The following is a 20,546-nucleotide window of genomic DNA, read 5'->3' on the forward strand; positions in this document are numbered from 1 at the left end:
TCCCCGGCACCAGGATGCGCCCAGTGCCCAAACTAGAACTCCACGTCCGACTGCTACGCCAAGCGACGCCGTCAGCGGCACTTGTTCCTGCGTGGGTTGTACCGCAGAGCCAGTTTCCCATCGTTTCGACCATGGCAATTTTTCTTTCTGCCGTCTCGCAGCCGCTGGAAATTTCGACATGGCCCCCCACGTGCATATGCCGCCTGCCGTGGGGCCTTTCGAGAAGATTCAGCCCGGCCAGTACCGTCAAACACGCTCCATGGCTTGTTTCCTCACTCGTTCTATTTCCATGTGACTCGTTGGCCATGTCGTACCGTACGGCTTGGCCTGGCCCTTTGTTTGCCAGCCATATGCAACGCTGCCCTGTTGATTGCTGTCTCTCGCCTCCGCCTCCCCTCCGAAATGACCCGCCCGCTGCATAATGTCCATGTTCCGTCATGGCTGCAGCATCCGCCTCTTCAGTGGGTGTCGATTTTTGCGATTTAAAAAGGTGGTTGCCGCCTCACCGCCACCGCCAACTTGACTGAGCGGCAGTCTTTATCCACCACATCGATCAGCACCTTTCGCCCCAGCCCAGCCCAGCCCAGCCCAGCCTCTCGAAACGCATAACAGCACACCACGTCCCATCTCACAATGACGAAGCCAGCAGCTCTCTGACTTTGCTCACGCGCAGTTTCTAGACCAATCGAACAGCCAGCCCCCTGGCGCAATATCAAGGTTCTAATTCTCGAGCATCAAAGCCACGTCTTGGGGTGATACCGTCTCACTCGTTCGGCGTGTCGACCCAACACCGTGCCTGAATCACAACACCCGGAACGCAGCCTCATGCTGACCTCAGTGGCCGTCAGCACCCTCCGACTTGGCAGCGCGTCGTACAGCGACCAACGCGACTGCGCCTCGCAAATCGCAATGAACTCATCCGCCAGGTGTCATTCTATCTGAGTCCGGGTGGCGCCGGGCGTGGCTGGCAGGCACGTACGTCAGCCAGGTACCTGGAATGCATTTCCGTCGTCCATGAACGCAGGGCTGAATGCAATGCTGTTGCATGTCCCACCATGTCTAATCTTCCACATACGTCACAATTTCCAGAGATGACTGCTTTCAGGGAAAAAAAAAAAAAAAAAAAAAACAAGTTTTATCGTCGGCCAAACGTCCAATCAGCCTTGCTTCCGGGTCCCCGTTTCCTGTACCGTCATGTTGCCTGCCTGTATCTGGCAACTGGCCTGTTGGACAGTACCTGTCTGATACGAAAACACCGACGAAACAGGCACGAGGTCCGAGTGCGACGCTTCTTTTCCTGGATTCCCCCTTCCCTGGCAATACCAAGACTCAGCATGCAACGCCTTGGACTCACGTATGCACTTTTGTGGTAGACACGTTTGCGCTTCACCTCGGCCCCGTTCATTCCTCGTCGGTGTGATGTTGTCATGCTGCTCCTTTGCTGTCTCTGCGAGATTGACCTCCGTCTGTGTTGCTGGTGTCAGCCCTTTCCATGGTCTGAACACGTCTTTACTTTTCTGTGCAGCTCTACTCGCGTGGACGCGTCGTAGTCATCATCGTTGCAGATTCCCACACGGTCTGGTCTGACTGGACGAGCGATTAATCACATGCTTGTGTGAGTGATTGATGCGCACCACAACCACTTCTCCTTGACAGCTCGAGCAAACCAAAAAGCTACAAGGTAGGATACATGGGAGACGGTCCGGGCGGGCGCACACCTGTGAGCATGAAAACGCAAACGAGGGCAGATGAGCAATCTGTCAAGTACCTTTGTGTACGAGGCGATAAAGAATGCAAGGGGCGGCGACATGGAAAGAGATGGAAAAGAGAACAGGGAAAATAGACTAAGCAACGTCGTGTCCTGTCTTCCAGTTTGAGGGACCGGGAGTGGGGAGGTAGACTGTAACCCACCACCACAACCGCCCCCCTGAGTCAGTCCCTCACTCCTGCTCAGGGAACTCATCTCCACGCTCCCTTTGCAATCCCCTTTGATTTCAATCTCCGCCTCGACATGCCTCTTGCCGCTAGCAGGTGCCAAAAGCCAAAAGAAACGTCACGTCTAGGCACCGAGGAATCAATGGATCGATCAAATGTATGAATACGAAGTGTATATGGCTGATTGATTACCTATTGTTGTAGTCGCGCGACGATGATTCGAGGCAGAAAAGCAACTTGGAATCCACGGACAACGACGACGATGATAATGCTGCTGCTGCTGCTGAAAATGACGATGACGGTGGTGGTACTAAGGGGAAGAAATGATGAAAGATGTTGATGAAGATGATGAAGATGATGGAAGCCATACGCCATGCATAAAAGAGTCAAGGAGCAAGGGGAGAGCAAAGAAGAAGAAGAAGAAGAAGAAGAAGAAGAAGAAGAAGAAGAAGAAGAAGAAGAAGAAGAAGAAGAAGAAGAAGAAGAAGACGAGAAGACAAAATGGAAACGATGAAGAAAGCAAGAGCACTGCTCGGCTGCTCAGCGAAGCTCAGCTCAACTCAGCCTTGACTCCCCTACCTTACCCACCCGCCCACCCTCCATCCATACATCCATCCATTTCCCTTTTCTTATTTCTCTACTGCGACACCACAAAGCAAAAGCCACAAACGAAGCTCGTCATCAGTCACCAGCTGAGAACACTACTCAACTCACCAACACAGGCACATCCTCCAAATCAACACCAAACATGCTCGTCCACGTCATGCTCTTCTTGCGCGCGCGCGTCTCGGGACCCCGCGTGCCCGCGCTGCCGCCAACGCCAACGCCGTGCTCGTAGTTGAACCGGAAGCCGCCGCTGTAGCGGTCGATGACGCGCGGGCCGGGCCGCTGCGGGCTGCGCGGCGGGATGGGGATAGGCGGGGGCATGCTGCCGCCGCTGCTGTCGCGCATGAGGCTGCTGCTGCTGCTGTGGTTGAGCTGCGGCAGCGCCGGCGTCGACGCCGACCCGCCGCTGTTGAGCTGTAGCGCCAGGCTGTGCGGGCGGCTGTTGCTGGCCTGCTGCTGCGAGCGCGAGCTGGGTCCTGCGTATGAGCGCCGGTGGTGGTGGTTGGATGGGCGGGCGGTGCTGCTGTTGCTGTTGCTGCTGTTGGCACCGGACGCCGCGGGGCCGGGGCCGCTTCCTACCGATGACGACGAACTGCTTGGGACAAAGTAGGCCGGCAAGCTGAGCTGGCTGGCTCGAGGCGAGGGCACAAAGTAGGCTGGCAGGTTGAGGTCGGAACTGTTGGCCGACAGGGGCGTTGGCGGTCCCGAGTAGCCCGTCTCGGACAAGGCAGACGTCGAGTTGTTGGTCGTGGCGAATACGGGCATGAGCGTAGTGGATGCGCGTTTGCGACGGTTGCTTTTGCCGTTGCCGTTGTTAGGGGACTCCCGAGGGGCACGTCGGGTCGGCATAGGGGGTGCGTCGGCGGGAGTGGTGACTTCCCCGCCGATGGCCTTTCGACGGATCTCGGAGCCCCGCTGGTTCAACAATCCCTCCGACACGGATTTGCGACGCATGCCGTTGGAGCGACTGAGCGTTTCTCCAGAGCAATCTTCCATTTGCTTCAAGATGCCCTCGCCAGTAGACTTGCGGCGCTCCTCCATGACAGAGCGGTCCATCGGCACACGAGGTCTGAGTCCTTCCCCAACAGACTTTCTACGGAGGCTGACAGGACGCATAACATCGCCCGCTGATTTGGCCCGCTGGTGGCGATAGACCTTGGAGGCCTCCCAGCCGGCGATGGGGCTGTCCGTCTTGCCTTCGTCAGACGAGACCTTGGACTGGGAGGACTCCTTGGAGTCGGACGAGTCCCGCTTGGGCATGAAATCTTCAGTGTATTCTGAATCGATGCAAATCTTTTCCTCAGGGTACTCGACGACAATCTTCTCCTCCTGTTCCCGCAAAGACGACTTGGACTTGCGTCGCAATCTGAAGTTGCCGACATCGGTGTTGAGCGACAGTCCGCTCACCCTCTTGTCCGGTAGCGGCGGTGGAGAGTCGCATGATGACACGACGCTATGCGGTCTAGAGAAATTGGGCGTGTCTAGGCGCCTGGCGTTGACCCGCTGCTGCTCGTTTCCATAGTAGCTGTTGGGGCGAGACCGGTTCTGGCTTATGTCATAGCGAGAGGGAGATGTAGACGGGGATGTGAGGTCGGGCACTGTACTGCCGCGACCGCGAAGGATCGCTAGTTCTGACGAATTCTCGGCATCCAGGGCAGCGGCCGCTTGATCGCGCAAGACCTTAATGCTCAGAGCACGGGCTTCCCTGGCAGCGGAAGCCTTACCCTTGGGCCTGGTAGTCTTGGTGGCAATGGTGCCGGAGCTGTTGGGGCGAGATGGCGCAGCGCTGCGAGGGACTTGCTGTTCATCATCTTCGCCTTGCTGGTAAGCAGGTTCCTTACCCTTGCGACTAAGGCGCTGCGAGTCGGGCGAATTATTGCCACGTCCAGCTCCCGAACGCAAGTCCTTGGCGGAAGGCCGTGGTGACAGTATCAGCACCGAATCGTGATTGTTGGAGTTGCGACCCGAGTTTTTGGCTGTCGTCTCAGCCTTGTCGTGAGGATCCAAAATTGCTTGGGGAGGAAGCAAAACCGAAAAGCTCGGCTCGTTGGCAACTTCGGGAACGGTAGGAGGGTCATCGGTGGTGAACTGTGCAAGTCTCGAAAGACGTCGCTTCTGCAGCTTGCGCCGCGACGGCTTTGATGACAGAGTTCTTTCTACCACTTCAGACTTGGCTGGAACTGGCTTTGCTGGCTCGAGATGGGATGCCCGAGAACCGGGTCGAGAGTTGTCGGTACAGTTCATTCCAGAGCCGGTGAAAGGCAGATTCTTCAACGACAGGCGCCTGCGATGCTTGACCCGGTCGGTCATCCATCTACGTTTCTTGACATCGCCATTTTCCGTGGGTGCGCGGCTCTCGGGAACATCCACTGGAGACTTGATTTCTTGTCTAGGGCTGAGAGGACCGCCAACGAGCTTGTCTGCACCGTCAAGTTGCTTGTCAGCTGTGGCGTTTGGTTGGACTGGAGACGAAGAAGCTGTAGCACCTGCATATTGTGAGTCGCGGTTCGCAAGGTCCACCGCGTTGAGGCTGACTCCAGACGAATATCCAGAGTCCGGATGATGCAAATGAACAGGCCGTCGGAGCTTACCTTGACTGGGACTGCTCCGATCCATGTCCTCGGAGGCCAGTTTGTCGAAACCACGAACGTCAGTGATGCGTGCTGCTCCTCCTGCTGCTGCTGCTTCCCTGGATTCTGTTGGTGAACGAGCCTCGTGAAATCCTTCGTCGATGAATCCAGATTGGGAAACTTTTGGAGAAGGGGTCTTGCAGTGGAAGGGATTTCCACCTGCTGCCAGTTCGGCCACGTACTCTTCGGCCATGGAGTGGCTAGGACTGGGTTGCCCCATGGCGTGGGAATCATCGCCTTTTACATAGCTTTCGCCTCGGCGAGGGCTGGCTGGCCTGGGCTTTTTGGAGTTACCGTCCTTGGACCTTTCGGTTGTGCCAGAGCTTTCCAGAACCAAGGGCGGGATCCTTGCAATCCGTATCTTGGATGCATCTGTGGATTCCTGGTCGAGAGCAGCCTTTTCCGTTTCGAGAAGATCTCGCATGGAAATATCCTTTTCCACACAGCGAGAAATTGTGCTGGGCACAGGCGAAGGAGCACCATTGGTGATGGTCAGCTTTCCGATTTTGTTTCCGAGATGAGAATAGTCGTCAAATTCGTCGCCAGACGCGTTTGCTTGGAATTGCGACTTTTTCTCTTCCCGCGGAGACTCGAACGCAGGCACAATGAGCGAGGGCGACGCAGGACCAAAGTCCTCAAATCCCCACCAACCGTCGGCGCTGGCAGGCATGGGAGGCGAAGGCTCCTCTTTCTTCCGCAGCACGTTGTATGCATCGCGGGTAGCAAGGCCTGGCACAGCCAGAGAGCGCCGGCGGACGAGAGCAACACCCGAATCACCGCCAGGCGTGATGCTCCGCGTTTCTGACGTCGAAGCCTCTTCCTTTGTCGGCAGGAGTGCTCGATCTGAGGCCATTGTCAGCACAGTGCTTCAAGGGACCGACAGGATGATACATACGCAAGGCAACTAGCTGCTCAGGAGTGGCCGTTTTTCTCAATTCCTGCAGGATCGAGATTGTGGCTTCGAGGTCGACGACAGGGCTGTTCTGCGGTGGCATGGACATCCTGGAGCCTGTACCACGGGTCCTGACAGACGTTGAGCGGTTGCTCTGCATGTCCGAGTAAACAGAGGGATGGCGCGAGACGCCCGACAGACGATTCCTCATTTGACTGAGCTCTCCAAAGCCGTCCTCCTCCGGGGCCGACTCGCGGTAGCGTACATCGTCGCGGGAATTGCGGAGATGCATTCGGAGGTGCTCTTGGGCGCCCTGTCGGTCTCTGTATGCCCCACCCGACGACGTCCAAACGACGTCAGTACCAGTCGAAGCGAGAGCTGCGTGGGGAATGGTATTGTGTGATGGCTGTCGGTCAACAATCGGCGCAGGCGGTTGATTTAATTCACAAACGCGGTCTTTGGTGCGTGCATTTTCCCGGCCACTTTCCTTGGACGGGGCGTTGCCCATATCGAAAGGCTGGTGGTGACGCAAGTGAGGCTGGCCGTGCGGTGGTGCTAGGTGAGCTTAAAAGCAGCACAGTCCTTGCAGCACGGCTAATCGTGGCCGGGCACAGGCGGCCCGCGACTATCGAGCAATGGCCCTTCAGAAATGCTCTCGAGTTCCTCAAGACGGTTGGGTTGCGGTGCAGGTGGATGGGACGGCGACGGCGGTGATGATGGATGGCAGACGCAGGCAGAAACAGCGGAAGGGGTGGAGAAAATAAACAAGCAAAGCAAAAAAAAGAAAAAGAAAAACAGGAATTGGGCAGGAGCAAAAAGAGGCCGGCGACAGTTCAAAACGCCAGAGGGCGGGAGGAGTGGTCAAGATCAATGCTCCGAGAGGGTGAAGAGTGGAGCAAACCCATGTTTGTGCATGGGCAGTCGATCCCAGAGTCGTCGGTTGCCCGTGCATTAAGGCAGACGGGATGGCACGGTTCGGGGTTCTGCAGCGCAGCACTAGCACACGCAACCGGTACCAACTCTGGTTGAGGAGGCCGTGTGCATTGTGGTTCGCCGCTCTTAGGCATTCCAACTACGGGGGAGCCCCCTTCATCTCGCCAGTTGACACCCCGCCTTTTGGAGAGACGGACGCCGGGCATACGCAGGGGGGCAATGCGGGCATGGCGATCGGCACTGTGGATTTGATACTGTGTTGGACGACGGCGACGACGAGGGACATGGCAAAGTTGGAACACGGCCTGCCAAAACAAGGCGTTGGTCAAATCTTGTGGCTGGAGATTCGGGCGAGAAGCTGGGACAAGCTGGTCGGCGGCATTGCGCGGGTGCGGCTGCAGCAAAAGTCACACAGAGAACGACTCGGATCTTTGAAATCACGGCACAGCCGGCCTGTTTCGGACGCTCTTTTTGTCGTGTCTTTGTTCTCGATGCTTACTTACTTGCAAACGCTGTCCGACTCCTCGGAGGCCAACCTCAACACCACACCACACTACCCTTGAACCCTGCCTGGCTTAAGCTCCAAGGGGTCCCCTCATCCCTGCATGTAGATCCTAGCGCCATGCCATAAAAAACTTCTTCGACCTCCTTTTTGCATTGGCTACCAACTACTATCACATCAACCGTCTTTCAGCCAAGCCCTTGTTCCTTGCTCTTCTTTTTTCCTGACAGTCAACACCGCACAGGGCCTTGACGCCAATAATCGCGCATGGGAATACCACTGAGCCCGAGCCCACGTGGGACACGAATCGACACAGACAGGCCAACTTTCTTTTCTACACCGTTTTTTGGGCGGGGACGCTAGCCATGCCATGTACTTTTCTTTCTGCACGCAACCTCCTCCCGCAGCAAGCACCAACGACGACATGGCTTCGGCTGCAACGCGCTCCCGGAACATGTGCGCCCCAAACAAGCCCATCGCCAAGCATCGCTTCGCCCTCGTATCTCAGAAACAGGCCTCTTGTTGAGCCCCGATGAAAGCAATTCAGCAGTTGGAGTTAGACTTGTTGTCGGTGGGGCGTAAAATGATAAGACAGTCCAGCTAGTTGCAGGCGCCCGGGCCCTCGCACCGTCCCGAAAGAGACCCATGCCATGATGCACTCCTCGTCAGATGGCAGGGAAATGAGACGCCGACTTGTGGATACCCGCTCGCGCCTACTATAGCTCTCGCAGGCCCTCGTCTTCGTCGTCGAATTCGTCGCCGTAGTAGATCCTCTTCATGTTGAGCAGAGCCTCCCGGTCGCCCCCCATCTGCTCCTTGAACCACATTTCCATGGACTGGATTTGGTCCGTCCACTTTTCCGCTTCGAGCTGTGTCCTTTGCAGCGCGCCTCTCTTCAGCTCCATCTCGACCGGGTCGCTGTCGCTGTAACTCGCTAGCTCTTTGCGCAACCCTGCCAGCATGGTCTTGAGCGTCTCCATCTTTTGCGTCAATTCTTGCCTGCTGTCCGCGGCCTCGAGCTCTTCCTCATCCTCTCGCGCCGCTCTCATCTGGTCCACTTTCGCCCCCAGCTCCTCCAGCGTCCGGGCAGCTTTGTCCCACTCGCTCTGCGCTCGTGCCAGCTCTGCCTCCTTGTCGCGCTTGACCTCGCTGGGAAAGCTCCAGTACCAATTGCCCGAGCCAATCTTCTCGACGCGAATCTTGTTGTCGTCGGAGAGGGCTTGCAGGTAGTCTTTAACCTGCATGGCATTGATCGAGGCGACGGCCGGAAGAGCTTTCTCGAGGTCTTTGATGCTGTGCGCGACGCCTGACTCGTGGAACCAGTCGAGGATGAGAGCCTGCTTGGCAGCGGGCGGGAGCGACTTTGGCGCCTGTGTGGAGCCTGTGAGCAAGCAGCGGGGGCCAAAGGCGAATGGTGGGGATGGACAGGGAGGGAACGCGTGCCATTTGAGTCAAGTGAGGCTGGTTTCACAATGACCTGAGGTTGTTTGAGGAAACAAGAATGGGCGATGGTGATGATGCAAGAGGTTGCTGAGATGATGTCCAGGGTTCGCGCGGGAACGGGAACGGGAACGCGCCCTCAGCTGACGCCAAGTCCATTGACACAACATCAAATGTCTCGGGCAAAAACGCTGCAGCCCGTCGCTCATCATTCCACAGCTTCATTCCTATTCTTTGTTGTCTCGGACGCGTGCGGAGAAGCCTCCAACATCTCAGACCTTTTCTCCCGACGGCCGTTACCCGTCATGTCCCACCACCCCAATTCTCGTGCCGCAGCTCATGCCCCTGGCAAAGTCGCTCAACCGCTGTCACCGGCAAGCCAACATGAAGCTCAAGCCTTCATATCTCAACCAGCACACTAATCCGTCTGCTGCTCGGGATCTTCATTCCGGCCGGCAGTTGGCTGCAGGCTTGTCATCTCTCCCCGCATATGGTGTGCTACGGAAACGTCAACGAGACGCCTCCCTGTCCAAGATCGCCCGCCCGGAACCATTTCCACGTAAATCCAAACTACAACTCCGGCACAGCCAGTCTCTACCTAGTGGTCTTTAGCGTGTTCGCCACAATCTGTCTTGCAATCAAGACACATCCCGGCATCGCTATGCTGAAATGGCTCATCTCCGTTTCTAGATTCGCGTGGAGACAAGGCTTTTCCCGTTCGAACCATGGACCCTTTGTCTCCCCACGCGTCTTGACGTGCCGGCGCGGCTCGGCGGGCAGCAATGGAGGCGGTGAGCCACGGCCAATCCAAAAGATGGCTCGATAGGTATCGCGCTAGCTGTGGTACTTGGCTTGGGTACCTTCGTTCAACTCCACACAGTGAAGCGTAGCGAAAGAAAAATCCAGAACGGTAGGCACAAGGATCAAGCTAGTAAGTTGGCGCTTCAGAGCAGATTTGGACTTCACCACAACCGCCGTTGCCAAGCAGTCCGCCTCATACCATGTTTACAAGTGGTGCTGCGACTTTTCGCCTCGCTCACGGTCGCTACAAGATACGAACTATTGTTGCGACCAGGATCTTGAGTAGCGTCATGGTGGCCTGTTCAGCATTGTCTCGCCAGCAAGATGAACCCACAACACGGGATTTTCCCCCGGCGCGTCAGCCAAAATCTTTGTCTGGCTGCCTGCCCAAAGACTCAGCAGGTTCCCTGCGGCAATGTTGAATGCAAAATTTTTCACAAGTCTCCGGGCCCGTTACCCCGCTAGCACATCTACAAGATGGCTGATTCTTATAGCGGGCTGCACGCCAAAGTACCAATGTATTTCACACATGTGCGGTGCAGGACAGTACAGTGCAGCATGCGTCTCCCGCACCCCAGAATATTCCCCTTTTGGTGTGTGGTCCAGCACTCTGCCAGCTTTCCACAACTGCCAATGCTTCTTTCTGACGAACAATTCTGCGTGTTTCCCGTTTTTATTACTATCCAGGATTCCATCAAGCTTTAGGTTCCATTCACCAGCCCAACAACGTCTCTCTATCCGTCTACCGCCACGGGTCTGGAGTGGCGGGGCGCGGGCATTAGAGCGAACGAGCCAGCCAGCCGACGCACAGTCTAAGCTAGGATGCACGCCAGCCAAGCTTACCCTGCACCAGCACCACCGCACCAGCCATCTCGTATCGAGGCGGCGCCGTCGCCGTCTCCGCCACTTATTGGACCCTCTTTCTGCACCGCTTGGCCCTACTTGTGCGAGCGTGCCAAAGCGCCCGACCGGAGCAGGGGAGTAAGAGAGAAGGCAAGCGAGCAGCAGCCGAACTTCCTCGCCCTGGCACTCGGAACTCGTGACGCACGCGAGCCGTTTGTCGGGGTGTGTTCAATCGGAGAGCTTTGATGCCGGGCCGGGAGAGCACTGGCTTGCAGCGACAGGTCAAAGTGCAGACACGAGCCCTGAAGACAACCAAGCAGTCGAAGAAAGTACATGGAAAAGCTATGCGCTCTACACAGTGGTCGAAATCACCCACGACCAAGGCCAGGCACGAGAAAAGAGACAGAAGTGTCCTGAATTGTTCAAAGCATGCAATCAATACTCGCCAGACTGACCGACGCAGAAATACGCCACAGATGATTACGCGGCCAAACTATGCGTACCTCTATATATGAGTACTATTCTCACTTGTACGAGTCTTACTCGCGATCTACCTGCATACAAGACTACTGCTCGATCTTCGAGTCCATCATGTCCAACTCATCCACATACCCAACGGCAATCGTCAGGCTCTTCCCATCATCGTTGGTACGCATAACCTGCTTGTCCACCAAAAACGTACGGATGCATCTGAACCACTCATCATGCCATCAACACATGATCGCCGCGAAGGTTCACTTGCTCTGAATCTACCCGTAAACTTGTATTTCTTCTATCTCGTTATGTACCTGTCTGCGTTCGTCCCTACAGCACCGATTTGACATCGATTAGCGGGATTACTAGCGGAACAGAAACAAGAAGATTCTAGAGACGCTTCCTAAGGAGCTTTAGTCTCTACCCAAGTCCAAGAGCATGCAGTACACAGCAGATGTGTAGCCGCCGCGCCACAGCACACAACACTAAGCTCTACATTCGACTGCCAAACTATAAATGCACTGCACTAAGGCAGGTAGAACATTCCAATCACCCCTGTCCTATAGAACTATCTTCAGCCATGCACCTCTACCCACTCCCCTTTTCCATCGGCGTGCAATCTATTAGACCTACCCATGGCCGGACTTGAAGTAAGAGGCAAACACACACGCCAGAACGTACTCACCTCTGCCAATCGAGAGAGCCTGCCCCTGTCTCGGCTCTCCCTTCTCCACCTAGACATCTTTAAGCAAGCCGCAAACGCTGCAAACTAGGGACCGCAGCACTCTCTGTCTTCTGACTGTTCTAACTCCCCATCATCCAATCTGCAAAGGCATTCGGCGGGTAGGTACATACACGGATGCCGACGGACGGCAGCGCGTCGTCCTCCGCTCCGTGCGGGGCGGCGACGCGGCCCGTCTGTCCGTCGTCTGTCCGTGCCGCGGCGTTCATGCTTGAGCAAGTAGACCACAGTCCTCTGTACTGCATATCTACTGCCGAACTGCGGTAGGCAGCGAGGTGGTGGAAATGGCTCCGCATCCCCGCCTTGGCTTTTTGTAAGATGGATCCCGGAACATGTGGGGAAGGATTAGGTGGACAAAAGGCGTGAGGTAGCATGAGGTGGTTTGCTCGCTTATTGGAAGCCGGCATGTTGACCGACCAGAGCGGCAGCTTTGGTTCTGTAGATCAACCGCCCTGGCCACTCTGGTTTTGCACCTCATCTCTTTGTCCTTCCCTCTCAGCGATGCGCGGGAGACCGCCGATGCGTAGAGATGTTCCGCGGACGCCTCATTTGCGGGTCTGTCTCTACCTCTCCGCTTTTGTGCTGTCCTTTCGTTGACTTGTCGTTGCGTTGGCATTCCACATTGTGGCGGGGACCCCAACGTTTTATTGTGGGTGTCTTGCACGATGCGCGAGACAACTGTTGCGGCAGTGCGAGGACGATGATGGCGGACCTGCACACCTGCTACACCTAGTATTAGAGCCTCCAATGACATGCAATCGAGCGCCAGGAAGATACCAATTGGTCTGTCGACGCCATGCCATATCACCGCCACTCTTCCCCCATTATCTCTTTTGGTGCGCAAGCGATGCTGCAGCAGCAGAAAGCAGACATGAAAAGCTCCGATCGACTAAGGAATCCATTCGAGGGCAACAACAACGAAAACAACGACACCACAACATGTAGATCTATCGCCCCTCACTCGCTCCCGGACCAACAAGACCGACGTCGAGACTGCCCGCGGGCAGAGCAGCGTTGCGCGGCTCTCGCTAAACAGGATGCCCTCCTCCGTCCACACACACCGACGATCCATCTCTTACCCGCGAATCAAACTCGCATGTGCGCTGATTACATGTAGATGTGTACAAACTAGCCCCAATTCTCCCCCAGGGCCCAGCCCGGTACTTTATACCATCGTGCGTGCCGGCCGCCGTGTGTGTCACTTGCCTCGAGGTTGGGATGGTGACAAGGCGCACACGGCATGCAGACAGATCGTTCGGAGTTCGGCAGCACACGCGGTGGTGTTGCATGTGGATGTTGTGATAAGGAAGTGTTGATGCCGTCATGTATGCAGGTCGAATGCTATTTTTTGTCTTTCCTCAGGCTACGCTTGGTCTAAGAACAATGCATGTCCGGTTTGAGAGTTTCCCATGATGAAATCGTTATCGGGATGCTTCATTTCCTTGGATTTCTAGATGGTTTGCTCGTTTCTGGCAAGGCTGCTTTGCGACTGCGTGGGACGCAGACAGGTCTCACAGTGATATGTGGAGGATATCGCCGTGTATAGGTGTGGAGGTGGATGTGAGTCTAGAAAAGTGCCTTGGTCTTGATATACTCAAATTTCTTTGGGCCGTGAGGGACGCGAAGGGTCGCCGTTCGCTCATGTCCCTTAACCTAGCGTCCGTTTTTGACAAGAGCGTAATCTGCAACTTAGCCATTGCAAGAGCTATATCTGGAGCAAGCCAACGATCCTGCACATCAGCAACTGACGCAAGACCTACTGTTATCATAAATCCACCTAAAATTAGTCCTTCGCACTGTAAGCGCCTGTTCAAGGATGTTCAAAAAGTCTGTCGTTCGTACCTTTGGACGACCACTGGTCTCTGAATCTCCCAGACGCTCCCAGGTCTCAAAATGGATTTTGCTTACAAGCACCAATGGGGGTTTCCATCTTTTGTTGTTTGATTGGTGAATTTGTGGTTTTGGCACCGGTGAAACAAGTCCGGTAACAGCTTGCATGATGATCGATCCCCTTTCACTGGCGGGGAGAATGGTCGAAGTGCGCCAGATGAGTCCACAGAATTGTCAGATTTGGCAATCATCGGAGAAAACAGCGATGGGAAATTTTGTTTGAGGCCAGCGATGTCTTCCAAACTCACTATACGTGAGCCATCTCTGGTGCCACTAAGCAAGTTGGAATGCAACACATCTCGACATTAGACAACAATGTCGCTGCACTGAGCTGCGGCCTGTGGTGTTGCAGTTTCTTGCGGTATCCAGGGTCTTTGGCTCCTCCTTTTTTCATCTGAGGCCCCTCATTGACGAGGAAAAAAAGGGTTGTGGATTTGGTAAAGGGACTTGGAAAAAGAGATATTGATACAGGCTACTCTCAGGTAACCAGAAAGACATTCAGTCTTGGTTATGAGTCCTCCTTTTGATGTGAGCGGGCTTGTGTGTAGGTCGTGTGGAGATTTGGTTGTGCGTTTTCTTTCCCGTCTGGCCACGAGCTCTCACACTGACACTCATCAACAGAGGCCACAAACGTCTTTTACTCACTTCCCGCACGGGTGGGAATAGCTCAAAAGCAGCTGGACAGTACCACAAAGATGGCACAAAGACACTGCGAATTCGGTTGGGCCATGCCGCATTCGGCAAGGACAGTGCCTGGACGGCAGCCCCGGAAAAACTCCGGCCCAGAGGGCGCACTGGAATGAAATCTATCGAGTTTCGCGTCCCCACCACGGGTATTCAACCACAACACCGCAGCCATGGCGCCCTCCTACGAGAACCTCCCCGTTGATGACGACTTTGACGAGAGCGAGATTGACTTTTCCGACCTGAAGGAGCAATTCGAGGTCCGCCTCGAGGAGGGTCTCGACGCGTTTGTCATTATCGATGGCCTGCCCGTTGTGCCCGAAGCAAGCCGCTCCAAGCTCATCAAGTTCTTGCTGCGCAAGCTCAACACCGTCGGACATGCCACCGAGGAGGGTGTCCACATGCCGCTCAACGACGAGGGCATGACCGAGGGGTAAAGTGACACTCGGCGCGACTGGAGCTCTGAGCCGCGCTCACACCTTGCAGATATGCCTTTGTCGAATTTGGCGCCCCAAGCGAGGCCTTTGCCGCCTCCAAGGCCCTCAACGGTGTCCCTCTGGACAAGAAGCACACGCTGCTCGTCAACAAGCTTACCGACATCGAACGCTTCGGCCGCGAAGGCAGAGTCGACGAGGAGTACAAGCCGCCTACCATCGAGCCATTCCAAGAAAAGGAGCACCTGCGGTCATGGCTCTCGGACCCCCGCGACCAGATTGCCATGTACCGGGACAAGAAGGTTGGCGTGTTTTGGTACGAAAAGGAGGAGGCTCCGGAGCCGGTTGTGGATCGCGAACACTGGACGGAGCTCTTTGTTGAATGGTCGCCGCTCGGCACGTTTCTCATGTCGGTTCACGAGCAGGGTGTACAGCTCTGGGGAGGCAGGTCTTGGAGCAGGCAAAAGCGTTTTGCGCACCCCGGCGTGAAGCTCGTCAACTTCTCGCCCAACGAAAGGTATCTTGTTACTTGGTCTCCTCAGCCGCTGCAAGTCGACGAGTCTCATCCCATTCCGAACCTCTCGATCGAAGACGATGGCAAGAACTACATCATCTGGGACATTGCAACCTCCAAGCCTCTCCGTTCATTCGTCACCATCGACGTGCCTCCCTCGATGGATGAGAATGGAAACCCCATCAAGAAGAAACTTCAATGGCCCACCTTCAAGTGGTCCGCTGATGACAAGTACGTTGCGCGCATGGTTCAAGGCCAGTCCATTTCCGTGTACGAGCTCCCAAGGATGAACCTGCTCGAGAAGTCTTCAATCAAGGTCGACGGTATCATGGACTTTGAGTGGGCGCCGGCCACGCCGCAGCGTGAAGGCATCAAGAACTACGAGCAGCTCATCTGCTACTGGACTCCCGAATCTGGTAGCGCCCCGGCCAAGGTCGGTCTCATGAGCATTCCATCAAAGGAGATTGTCCGGACCCGTAACCTCTTCAACGTCGCCGACGCCAAGCTCCACTGGCAATCGAATGCCGAGTACGTCTGCGTCAAGATCGATATCCAAAAGACCAAGTCGAGAAAATCGATGACGACAAATCTTGAAATCTTCCGCATCCGCGAGAAGGGTGTTCCCGTGGAGGTCATTGACTCGGTCAAGGACACGGTGATCAACTTTGCCTGGGAGCCCAAGGGTACCCGCTTCGTTCTCATCACCACTGGTGAAGTTCCTGGCAACACTGCCGTCGCACCCAAGACTGCCGTTTCGTTCTTCGCTCCCGAAAAAGCAAAGGGCAACCAGGTTGGCAACTTCAAGCACATGCGCACTTTCGACAAGAAGAACAGCAACGGCATCTACTGGTCGCCCAAGGGCCGCTTCGTCGTTATTGCTACTCTCCACTCGCAGGTCAGCTGCGACCTCGACTTTTTCGACATTGACTTCGAGGGTCAACCGGAGGAGGCGTACAAGGACCTCACCGCTAACCTGATGCCCATCGGTCAAGGCGAGCACTACGGCATCACTGGCGTCGAGTGGGATCCGTCAGGCCGCTACCTGGCCACCGTCTCATCCGCCTTTATGCACCCGGTAAGTCTCCAAAAACAGAAACAATATCCGAAATGCTAACAAGACCAGGTTGAAAACGGCTACAAGACCTGGGACTTCAAGGGCCAACTGCTACGCGAGGAGCAGCTCGAGCGCTTCAAGCAGTTCGTGTGGCGGCCGCGCCCGCCGACGCTGCTGTCCAAGGAGGAGCAGAAGAAGGTGCGCAAGAACCTGCGCGAGTACAGCAAGATCTTCGAGGAGCAAGACTTCGAGAAGAAGAACACGGCCAACAAGGCCGTCGTCGACAAGCGCCGCCGCCAGCTCGAGGAGTGGCTGGCCTGGCGCGACCGCGTCGTCGAGCACCTCGAGGCCGAGGGCATCGAGACCGCCGCCGCCGCCGCCAAGGGTGCTGATGCTGCCAACGAGGCCGACGGCGGAGAGGTCATTGAGGAGCTGGTTGAGGAGATCATCGAGGAGACGGAGGAGGTCGTGTCGTAGACGGTAGGCAACGTGCTGGCTTGTGGTTTTTCTTCAATGGCATCGAGGATGACAAGAAAAGTTCGAACGGGATAAGGGGGTTTACGCGGGAAAAAGCCTCACAGCCTCGTTGGTTGGGTCTGGGTTGTAAAGAAGCGAGCATTCATCTTTTCCACGACATGAAAAGGATTGAAGTACGTGGTAGGGGAGTTACGTAGCGTGCATGAAAAAGGCAAAGCCCGTATAACTGGATGACCGTCTTCATGTGCACGAGCTGGGAGAACCCTGGAACGATGAAAACTGAATTCAAGGTAGACAGCTGTCTGTCCGTTCGAGGCCGTAGCCATACCCGACCGTCCACAGACCGAACCCCACGCCTCTGTACTGTACACAGCAATCGACAGGCGCCGACCAGATGAAAACGATGGTCTAACAACCGACCAAACAAGCAAGTCCATGATGGCCCCAACCCAACCTTGACCGTCCCACCAAAACGCCTTGTATGCACATCGCTCTTCAACAACCAGCCGCACAAAGGAAGCTCTAAGTACGCTGTTTTGTCCATCTCCGCCACGACTCATCAAGAGACCATCTTGAGGTCAAAGCGGCCTACTCCATCCCCGCAACAGCGTCTTCGTCCTTGCGGATCCGCAAATCAAGGTACTCGGGTTGGTTCTCAATGGCCAGACCCTTTTCATTGGCCAAATGCAGCAAACAGATGAAGCAGTAGCTGGTGCTAATATCGGCCATGGCCTTTTGCGGGTAGACGGCAGGCAGGGCGTTCATGACATCAGTAAACATGAGGCTGCCATCGCTATCGGGCTTGACCGGCGTCGGTGTAGCCTTTGGCGGCGCTGAGACGCTGAGGTTTGATTGCTGTTGACGCGTTAGCTTCATGCAGTACAAGTGATTTGTGGGGGGACGCACCTCTGGCGGCTCCTCCTCTCCATCCGAATCTCCGTCCCCGGGCAGGCCGATCCCCTTCCAAATGTTGTCTTTGAGCAACCGCAGATCAACCTGCTTAGCTCGCCGCGCGTACTGCACGTACTCCGGCCGCAACCGACGGCCAGCCGTGACGAGCTGTGCGCCAAATGCCGTGTCTTGTGTGCCCGCGGGCGGAAGCATGCCATCCGCGCCCATCATTTGCACATCGTGGCCGTCTTCGGGGTGTGGCGAGAACATTTCTCGTGCGTCGGCAAATATGTCTTCCTCGTCGTCTTGGAAAAAATCGGCGTTGTGAGGCATGCCGATGCCGTCGTCGTCCATGTCGTCGTCGCCTCCGCCCACGCCTAGCGTCGTCGGATCGGGATTATGTGTCGTAGGGTCGTCATTGTGCTGGGCCCAGATGACCTCGTCCGTCTCGGCCTTCGGGTCTTGTCCAGGCCGGACATTGTTGCCCGTTCGTTTCGAAGTCTTGATACGCGAGAGGACGCGGGCATTCGGTTTGATGAAGAGATGGAGAAGCTGTTGACTGTTGAAGTGTTTGTCGTCTGGGAGTAGGTTGCGGGTTTTGTTTTGCCATTGATTCTTAGGCAGGAGAATGGCAGAAGGAACTGCCTTGGTGTATAGAGAGTCGGCCATGGGTTGCGACATTGGCGCTGAAAAGTCAATCTCAAATGGTGCCTTCTCTTTGCGCTTGGTCGGGGCAGGCGCCTGAGTCTTGTTGGCATCTTTTATTCTGCGAATACGCCAGTGCTCGGGTCCTGCCCAATTTTTGGAAAGAGTCTTGTCAAAGTAGCTGAGAATGTGTTCGTGCTCGGCTCGGCTGCCCATGGTGATTTCGTAGTGTGAGCTGTCGGCGTCGAAACCACCAGTCTTTCCGACTGCTTCCTCGCCTTCTTCGTCTCCCATGTCCACGTCCACCTTGTGGACGCGCATCTGGGGGTCCAGAGCTGCTTCTCTTGCCCAAACCTCTCCACCTTCACCAAATCCAGTTTCGGCGGGAAGGTCAAAGGCAGCGAGTCCTCCATCGTCATCATCTTCAAAGCCATCATTGAGGAAGTCTCCAGCAGCTTCGTCCACATCTTCTTCATTGGCCCTCTGCTCGTTGCGCCAGTCTTCGGACGCCTTGAGGAACGGGAGGTTGACGGCGGCATTTGGGTCTCCAAAATCGAATCCCTTGAGAGATGGACAGATGTCTTGACCGTCGATGACCGACAAGTCTGGGAAGAACTTGGCACCCAGTGCCGAGAGATCCAACTCTTTTTGCGGCTGCTCCACTTCATCTTCTTCCACTTTGATTTGGGTGGTTTCTTCGTCCGGCATCTCCTCGGTAGCATCCTGTGCATCGTCGCTGCTGTCAAATACAATTCGGCCGTTCGAGTCGATGGAGAGGTTGTTCATAAGCAAGCCCTTGGCGCCTCCTTCATCAAAGTCTGCAGCTGCCTTTTTGAAAAGCGGATCGACAGAGAATTCGAGCTCCATCTTTTTGATCATGAGCTGTGAAAAGCTCGAGACAAGCGTAGCCTCGGCAGCTCGCGCTTTCTTTTTCGTCTTTTTCTTTGGGTGGCCATCCTCATCCACGTCCTCGTCTCCTTCAGCGTCGCGTTCCTCGTCGCCGACATCGCTTTTGCGCTTCTTGTCACTGCTAGTCGCCAAGCCGCTCAGTAGTTTTCCGGTTTCAGTCGCCACGCTGTCGATTCTGTTGGTGTAGACTTTGACGCAGCCGTCCAGGGTGGTACTCGCTTTTTGGAAGTTGATGTTGTCGCCCTCGCGGAGTAGAGACATTTCGTGAAAGTAGTCGATCAGCTCCAAGCTCCATGAATTGGCCGCGTTGATTTTCTACATCATTAGCCCTCATCATCATCTGCGATATTGGTAGATTTACATTATCTGTCGCCATTTTTATCATTTCCTCGAAATTGGCGAGAATCGGCCCTCTTCTCATGGGAGTCAATCCTCGGCTTCGCGGATCTATCAGACTGTCGTCGCTGGCCAATGGAGTCTGCGGATCGCGTCCGTTGAATGTTAATCGTCGCTTGTTTGGGGTCGCGGCGGCGCGGATTTGATTCATGGCAGCCTCATGTTGGAGCTGTCGCGATTGAAGGCGCCTGGTCTTTTCTTGCTTGTCATCGCTGAGATCGTTGAGCGGCACTCTGCAGGACGTTAGAAACGGCTTCTCCGAAAGATACAGAACACTGACCTAATTCCAGATTTGGGCGTGGCGCCCACACCGCCAGAGGATAACCTGTGCTTTGTCGGGCGAGCCATGTTGTCGTAGAGGTCAGCGGCAGATGTTTGACGGGGGGCTGTAGTTGCGACGCATAGGGTGGTTGCTGGATGCGTGCGGTGGTCGAGTTGTTGGTGCCCTCGGGTGTAAACAACGGAGCCGACGCGCGGGCCCTTGGCGGGAAGGCGGTCACGGGAAGTTGGCAGAACATGAGTCAATCTATGCCTGAGGTGTTGTGTGCATGACTCGGCTTCGGCGCAATCACGAAAATGGAGCGGAGTTCAGGCTGCCTCAAAATGCGGCATCTGTACTGTTCAAGCGTCTTGGAGGATTGCCATTGGAGCGAGCCAAGCGGACAGCTGGGATGTTGACCGACATTCAAAAGTGAAGCTGACGGGCGGGACCGCTACCGCTGCTTGCTGGCTTGCTCTTGCACCGCCGCACCACCACCACCACCACCAGAGACGCAGGCCGCACGCGCATGACACTTTTCTGCTCTGGGACAATCGATGATCTCCCGGTCTGACATGGCGCGGCGCCAGCAGCT

At 55.7% G+C, this 20,546-nt stretch overlaps 5 protein-coding genes across 5 annotated transcripts; 1 reads left to right on the forward strand and 4 right to left on the reverse strand.

The window, feature by feature from the left end:
- Positions 1 to 2,640: 2,640 nt before the first annotated feature.
- Positions 2,641 to 6,571, reverse strand: IWZ02DRAFT_487419 (uncharacterized protein; the record flags this gene model as incomplete). The annotated part of the gene is made up of 2 exons (XM_066769359.1): positions 2,641 to 6,014; positions 6,067 to 6,571. 2 exons carry the CDS (start codon positions 6,569 to 6,571, stop codon positions 2,641 to 2,643), a joined length of 3,879 nt encoding a protein of 1,292 aa, XP_066626110.1.
- A 1,643-nt stretch (positions 6,572 to 8,214) lies between these two features.
- IWZ02DRAFT_487420 (meiotic nuclear division protein 1) lies at positions 8,215 to 10,031 on the reverse strand (the record flags this gene model as incomplete). The annotated part of the gene is made up of 2 exons (XM_066769360.1): positions 8,215 to 8,868; positions 9,999 to 10,031. The coding sequence occupies 2 exons, from the start codon at positions 10,029 to 10,031 to the stop codon at positions 8,215 to 8,217; spliced, it is 687 nt and encodes a 228-aa protein (XP_066626111.1).
- Positions 10,032 to 11,782: 1,751 nt separating this feature from the next.
- Positions 11,783 to 12,687, reverse strand: IWZ02DRAFT_511363 (uncharacterized protein; the record flags this gene model as incomplete). The annotated part of the gene is made up of 1 exon (XM_066770532.1): positions 11,783 to 12,687. A coding segment is annotated over one exon (642 nt), but the record flags the coding sequence as incomplete, so codon positions are not given.
- Positions 12,688 to 14,518: 1,831 nt separating this feature from the next.
- On the forward strand, positions 14,519 to 17,117 carry IWZ02DRAFT_496561 (eukaryotic translation initiation factor-like protein 3 subunit B). The gene is made up of 3 exons (XM_066770170.1): positions 14,519 to 14,805; positions 14,859 to 16,395; positions 16,444 to 17,117. The coding sequence occupies exons 1-3, from the start codon at positions 14,546 to 14,548 to the stop codon at positions 16,849 to 16,851; spliced, it is 2,205 nt and encodes a 734-aa protein (XP_066626113.1). The 5' UTR covers positions 14,519 to 14,545; the 3' UTR covers positions 16,852 to 17,117.
- On the reverse strand, positions 17,118 to 20,211 carry IWZ02DRAFT_413555 (condensin complex subunit 2/barren). The gene is made up of 4 exons (XM_066765749.1): positions 19,973 to 20,211; positions 19,658 to 19,925; positions 17,758 to 19,611; positions 17,118 to 17,706 (listed from the first exon to the last, which is right to left on the reverse strand). The coding sequence occupies exons 1-4, from the start codon at positions 20,038 to 20,040 to the stop codon at positions 17,440 to 17,442; spliced, it is 2,457 nt and encodes an 818-aa protein (XP_066626114.1). The 5' UTR covers positions 20,041 to 20,211; the 3' UTR covers positions 17,118 to 17,439.
- Between the last annotated feature and the right edge of the window lie 335 nt (positions 20,212 to 20,546).

This window comes from Phyllosticta citriasiana (genome assembly GCF_038021145.1).
Source record: "Phyllosticta citriasiana strain CBS 120426 chromosome Unknown IWZ02scaffold_2, whole genome shotgun sequence".
In the NCBI taxonomy this organism is placed as follows: domain Eukaryota; kingdom Fungi; phylum Ascomycota; class Dothideomycetes; order Botryosphaeriales; family Phyllostictaceae; genus Phyllosticta; species Phyllosticta citriasiana.

Bases quoted from the DNA above. Each gene is read 5' to 3' on its own strand.
- IWZ02DRAFT_496561 (XM_066770170.1), top strand. From the start codon at position 14,546: ATGGCGCCCTCCTACGAGAACCTCCCCGTTGATGACGACTTTGACGAG. The intron at 14,806-14,858 runs GTAAAGTGACAC...CACACCTTGCAG, and splicing joins GACGAGGGCATGACCGAGGG to ATATGCCTTTGTCGAATTTG. The intron at 16,396-16,443 runs GTAAGTCTCCAA...TAACAAGACCAG, and splicing joins CATCCGCCTTTATGCACCCG to GTTGAAAACGGCTACAAGAC.
- IWZ02DRAFT_413555 (XM_066765749.1), bottom strand. From the start codon at position 20,040: ATGGCTCGCCCGACAAAGCACAGGTTATCCTCTGGCGGTGTGGGCGCC. The intron at 19,926-19,972 runs GTCAGTGTTCTG...AACGTCCTGCAG, and splicing joins ACGCCCAAATCTGGAATTAG to AGTGCCGCTCAACGATCTCA. The intron at 19,612-19,657 runs GTAAATCTACCA...CTAATGATGTAG, and splicing joins TAAAAATGGCGACAGATAAT to AAAATCAACGCGGCCAATTC.